General features: G+C 45.0%; 1 protein-coding gene across 1 annotated transcript; it reads right to left on the bottom strand.

Annotated features, from left to right (window-relative positions):
• Positions 1–876: 876 nt before the first annotated feature.
• LOC108783930 (UDP-GlcNAc:betaGal beta-1,3-N-acetylglucosaminyltransferase 7-like) lies at positions 877–2,238 on the bottom strand. Its single transcript, XM_018552640.1, has one exon. It carries the CDS (start codon positions 2,209–2,211, stop codon positions 877–879), a length of 1,335 nt encoding a protein of 444 aa, XP_018408142.1. The 5' UTR covers positions 2,212–2,238.
• Positions 2,239–6,235: the final 3,997 nt, after the last annotated feature.

Raw genomic sequence — 6,235 nt, 5'->3', positions numbered from 1 at the left:
TGCGATGATCGCAAGTACGATCTGGCTGTCCAAGATGGGAAGGTCGTACGAAATTTTAATGACCTTACAACCATCGCACAAGGAAAGTCGTGCGATGGTTGTAAGGTGTATTGCAGGCTTTACACCTTCTGGAACATCTAGTAAGCCACAGGTTTTACACTTTGCCTCAGTGGCAATTTAGTGCAGGTGAGGCAAACAGATGCTGCTCTGGAGCCTGGGGAGCAGACAGTCTCGATCTGCTGGAGCACAAGGTTGCTCATTGTGTTTTGCTGAAGCCTGACAAACAATAGGTTTGTACAGATTGGTAGCCAGGACTATGTTTAGTCAGTGCCGGAACACGGCTAGGATTTTGTTTTTACATAGTTACATAGTATTTGAGGTTGAATAAAGACATTAGTCCATCAAGTCCAACCTATTATTGGGAGCAATTGCACCCGCTACCTATCCCCCAGCTCACAATAGACAAGAAGTGGCTACAAGGAGGATGCAGATGATCAACAGCATGGAGACGCAACAAAAGAAGGAAAAACAAAACAATATTTTATCTAAAAAAGGGCAATTATTTATAATTATTTAGTTACTGAACTGTATGTTAGTTGCGTCAGAAAAAGTGGAATTACCGTTTAAGTGCCCTGGAAAGACTAATTCATATTTATGACAACAAAATATAATTTTTTATAAACAAAGAACAAAAGCTAAAAAGAAAAAAAAAAAACATTCAGACTCACCTGGAGCAAAAAGAAAGGAGAACCAATTGCATTTCTTTTTAATTTATAAGAATTTTAATTTAGAAGAATGTTAATATAATATAGAAATTACAATATCAGTTTCTCATCAGATTTTACCTACGTCATATTTTTGGATTATTATTATTGTTTAAAAATGAACCTCTTTACCACAGTTGATTTTTTCATGGTGGACAACCTCCCACATTTTAAGGAGATCCTGCGAGCTGAGCTTGTGGACCACCAACAAGCTCTTGTAGAAACAAGGGTCCTTATTCATCGCGCTAGATTTTTTCTTACTAATTCCAAATGTCCTAAACCCGGGATGTAACTTGGGCTCTACTCCTATGGACTTTAGGCACAGTCCCAAAAACACGTCGTCAATGGGAAACAACTGTATGCCCTCAGAGGCTACAAACAGTCTTCTAGCTAAGGGAGAAGCCATTAGGAATCCCCCACCACCAGCATATACTGGGTAGGGTTTGTCGTACAGTTCTTTGGGGATAAAGTATTTGCTCTGTTTGTTCCTAATGGGAACTGCTCGAGAAATGATATCCCCTACGAATAAGCTAGGCAACAAGGGGTCGTCCTTCTTGAAGGCTATGAAATCTAAAACGTTTTCAGTGTTCACAAAAATGTCATCATCGCCTTTGAAAATAAACTCCACGCTAGGGCAGTAGATGTGGAACCACTTTAGGAAGTTGACTTCTTTAAGGGTCAAGTTGAAGAAGGTATCCATGAAATCCCACTGAAGGATGTCTCCGTAAATGTGGTCCTCCTGCTCAATAAGTCTCTGGAGGTTCCAGTGGTCTTTCCCTGTAGATGTGGTCCCCAAGAGGAAAAGGGTCCTGATTTTCTTCCCGTCAACCTCCTTCTCTTTGCCCCAAGTCCTTCTCACAGCATCCCGTCGGTCGTGTTGCTCAATTATGGACTTGACCACTATGAGTAGGTGAATATCTCCTTGGCATTTTTCAGGGTGGTTGAGCAGCAGTGGGAAATATCTGCAATGCCTGTGGAAGATGAACTGATGGAACCTTGGGTCCACGTGCTTGAACCAGGGTTGCCTCCTTAAAGCTGTATTTTCAGGGCATCTGCTTTCGTTAATGTCCCACCTTGGTGGTGGTAGGTCCACGGCTTCAGGAATTCTAGGATTACCAGTCCTGTCGCTGTTACTCTTTGAGGAGCTATTGTCCGGCTGTAGCCACTCATGCATGATCCTGGTGTGAAATGCCAAGCTGCCTTTTGCCCCTTCCTCCACTAGTTTTAGTTTATGAATAGTCACCAGTGTGGCAAACACCAAAGACAAAGTTATACAAGTTTTCAGGACTCTCCTTCTTTTGAACAAATACTCCATTCCGGAGCTGGTGAGGGGGAAGACCTCCTTGGCTGTCAGGTCCCTTCTGTCCCCTTGTCCCCTACAGCTTCGGGATCTGTGGTAGAGGTCTGTGTAGCATGTCTGCAAAAACCACGTCTCTAGAAAATGCATGTAAAGGAGATGCACAATATCTACATTTAGAAGAATCTCATGCAGGACCACTTTTGTTACCTTTCTGAAGGTGTAAAGCACGTCTAAGAGGCTTGGACATCCTTGCTCCTCATTGCACGGTAATTCTTCCTCTTCTGTGTCCTCTCCTTGTGCATGACGACCTTTGCAAGGCAACTATCCAAATGTCCTTCAGTCGTGTCCTGTTGGATGGTGCATCAGGAGGGATCATGCTGTACACAAGAGCCTGTTCTCTGCCTCACATCTGATGGTTCCTCTACAGAGAACACCTATGTACCAAGATCCCTGCGCTCCAGGGCTAAGCTGTAGGACTTGCCAGATGCGAGCTGCTGCTGTGAGTTTTGGTTTGTGAAGCCAGATAGGTCTGTACAGCTCATGTTACCGGGAGCCACACTTGGTTGGCTTAAGAGCTTAACCCATTCACCGCATCTTGGGCTCAGCCTGGTACTCAGCAGCTTCTCTCAGTGTATAGTGTTCTTAGGGACTCGCAGAAGAAATAATTGAGGTTATGGTGATGAAGGGTAAGAGGTGTGTCCCTGTCCCAGTTTAGCTTCATTTCCTATCCAGCACTGTGTTAGTGGGTGTGTGCCTTGCCCAAACTTTCACATGTCTATTGAAGCATTAAATATAAAAAAATGTATAAAAAAAACTATTATGCACAATTTTTTTGTACCCAAAACAGCTACATAATAGAATCAGGCAGGGTTGTGGGTTTTGAAGATGCAAGGTTCGCTTATTCTTTAATGCAGATGTGGGTAACTTCGATCATCCAGCTGTTGTGGAACTACAAGTCTCATGAGGCATTGCAAGACCCCTGCTTTAAGGACTCATTCACATGGGCGCCGAAGCCTGTGTACTTTAAAAAAAAAAAAAGTCCTGTTCTCTGCGCCTGAAAGCCTCTGTTGTTGCCTTCTGCAATCCTCCTGTACAAATCAATGACATGTCGTGGCTGGTAAATGTGCTCCTGGTGTATACATGTGTATACAGATGTACACCCCTGGAAGCAGACAGTCTGTGTCCAGGAGCACGCATTCTGTACCTGTACCCTAGTATATGCTCGGAGTAGCATTCACCAGTGTACATCCGCAGCCTGTCATTGATTTGTACAGATGGGCTGTACGCGACCCTCGTGGCTCCTGGATGCAGAGATCTGGTTGTCTATTACACTGTGCCCATGTAAATAAGCCCCAAAACATACAAGAAAACCTCCCATTAGGAGAACATTTAAAAAAAATAAACGTTCCTTACACCCTGACATCACCCCTCCTCCTAGCCCCCGATACAGACGACATAGTAGATTCCACTGCTAGCTGCAGCTAAGGATTGCTGATAATGTGAGAATAACTGGGGTAGGGTCCTTTAGAAACACTGTCACTTTACCCTGAATGGGCAAAAATAAAGTGTAAGTGCCCTCTTCAGAAGATGTGATTGCTCATTGCTGGTTTCTGATTGGCTGTCTGTGTGGTCCAATCACAAACCGGTATTAAGCAATCATACCTCTTGGAAGCAAGACTTGCACTATCACAATTTTATTTTAAAGTGATAATAACCCTACATTTGTATCCCTTTCTGCTGCACTGCTGCAGGCGTCACCATTTACATTACATGCAGCTTGTCCCACTGTTAAAGCTTTTCTTCCATCTGCATTGGTGGGCCCCCACGATTGCTGCCCCCGCCTTCCTATTTGCAGGTGGCTGTGTTCTCTTGTGGGGTCCCATGGAGACACTCATTCGCATGCGCTTCTGACACACACTGGTACGGTAGCTAGTGCGGGCTGGACTGGTATGCACATGTGTGGTGGTAGTCCCGAGGAGTGGGTGCCCATGTGTGGTGGCGCATGGCATCATGAAATGTAGTCCCAAGGAGTGGGTGCTCATATGTGGTGGCGCATGGCATCATGGAATCTAGTCCAGAGGACAATCTCATGTTCAGTTTACTAATTTGTATTGAGACTGTAGTCCATCACGGGAGTGAGCTTGGAGCGGTGGCTACTTTACAACACACACAGGGACCATGGGGAACAAAAGTAGCCACCCTCCAGAAGGAAGGACAGTGTCAGCACCAATTCAGAAATGATTTGAGGATCTACAGCCGAGTGATATACAAATAAAGGTGCCCATACACCTTACGATCATCGCACGATTTTCGTCTACGATTGCGTTTTCGTACGATAATTGCACAGTTGATGGGTAGTGCACAACCACATCTACTGTACAACTTTTGTTCGACTTTTGTCTTTCCAGCAGGCTAGAAAACTTTTATCGAATCGTATGAAATTTGATGGATTAGTGGCGTTTTCGTACGAAAAAAATCACAAGAACACTACTCATGCGCAAACAAAAATCTGTTCTGTCAATCGACGAAATTCGGCAAGGTGATATTGCTAACGAACGCTATTTGAAACCCACAATGGTCTGTGCATGATGTGGCAGTTCGTACGAAAATAATTGTGCGATAATTGTAATGTGTATCGGCACCTTAAGAAACATTTTTGTTAATAGTTAAGGTACTTGAATGCAGTGGCGTCCCGAGGCGTGGTGTCACCCAGAGCGGCCACCGGGTGACACCCCGCCATGACGTTATCGCGCAGAAGATGCAAAAAGGAGGAAACGTTCACCCGGTGGGGTATGGTATGCCGCCGGTTTCCCTCCTCTCTCTCGAGCTGCAACTGTCATGCTCTCGGTTCATGACCCGAGTGCCCAACTTTTCAGAGGAGGTTACACCAAAATGACTGTCAGTCATTTTGGTGTCACCCCCTCCAATGGTGTCACTCAGGTGCACCTCCCTAGTGATGCCACTGCTTGAATGCATTTTTAAGATTTAAAAGAGAACTATGGGGTTAAGGCTTTTCCCCATAGTTCTCCTTAGGGTAATGGGAGGACACAAACTAGCGTCCTCCCGTCACCCTAGGCTCAGTATACCGCGAGCTGCAGCTCGCGGTATACAGAGACACCGCAGTATACCGCGAGCTGCTGCTCGCGGTATACTAGGATGCCGCAGCTGAAGCAGATCCCGACAATTATGCCGGGATCTGCCCAGCTGCGTGACTGACAGCTGGCTCTGCCTATCTAGAGTCAGAGCCAACTGTTCCAGCCCCCTCCCCCGTCCGTTCCACCAGTCAGCGCTGGCGGATCGGAGCGGGGAGGGGGGAATCCAGCCCCTCCCCTTTCACGGCAGAGAGCTGTGACAGGATCGAGAGGTGAGCGAATGCCGGCTATGTGTTCGCTCACCTCCCGATCTACTGAGCCGACCTGTGACAGTCTCATTGTCACAGGTCGGCTAGAACTATGAGGTGAGTGGAAAGCACTCACCTCATAGCTCTCCTTTAACTCCTGAGTTTAGTGTCACTTTAACTTGATTGGTACCTGTTTCTTTTTACTACAGTATACAATCTGGTTTATAAATAGTCAACTGCTCCACCTTCTGGCTAAATGTAACAATACAAAATATGAATTCACAATACTTTCCCAACTAGAGATAGAAGAAAAATATTTTTTGCTATTTTTATTTCTGATTATAAGAAAGAAACTATATAAGAATACTCTATACACTCTGTTCATCGCAGAAGGAAAGATTAGATGAGATCCACCAGTTACAACTGAGTCTGGATAAAATCGAGCGAGTAGATTATAAAGCAACTCCTAAGGACACAGTCCAATCTTTCCAGTGGGGTGCATTGTGGTAATAGTGCTTTTGGGTTTAAGCCAAATAGTGATCAGATACACACATAAAAAACCCCCAAAACACAAATGCAATGAAAATTAAATAAACTGAACTACTGTGACGCACCCCGCATCCTCCAGAATAAAAAGTGGATTTTGGGTAAGCAGTTCGATGATCAAAATTGGGAGTTTTCACTTCTACAAAATTTCGTCGACTGTGTAATCCAAGAGCACCCACAATAATTCGTCTGGAGATCTACTTTTCAAATGACGAGCTCAATGAAATCTACCAACGAAAAAACACATGCATTCAGCCACGCCCCCCCCCCCCCCCCCCCCCCCCC

The sequence above is a fragment of the Nanorana parkeri genome, unplaced genomic scaffold (genome assembly GCF_000935625.1).
Source record: "Nanorana parkeri isolate BGI_ZX_2015 unplaced genomic scaffold, ASM93562v1 scaffold94, whole genome shotgun sequence".
Lineage (NCBI taxonomy): Eukaryota > Metazoa > Chordata > Amphibia > Anura > Dicroglossidae > Nanorana > Nanorana parkeri.
This window is presented reverse-complemented; position numbering and strand designations above follow the sequence as displayed.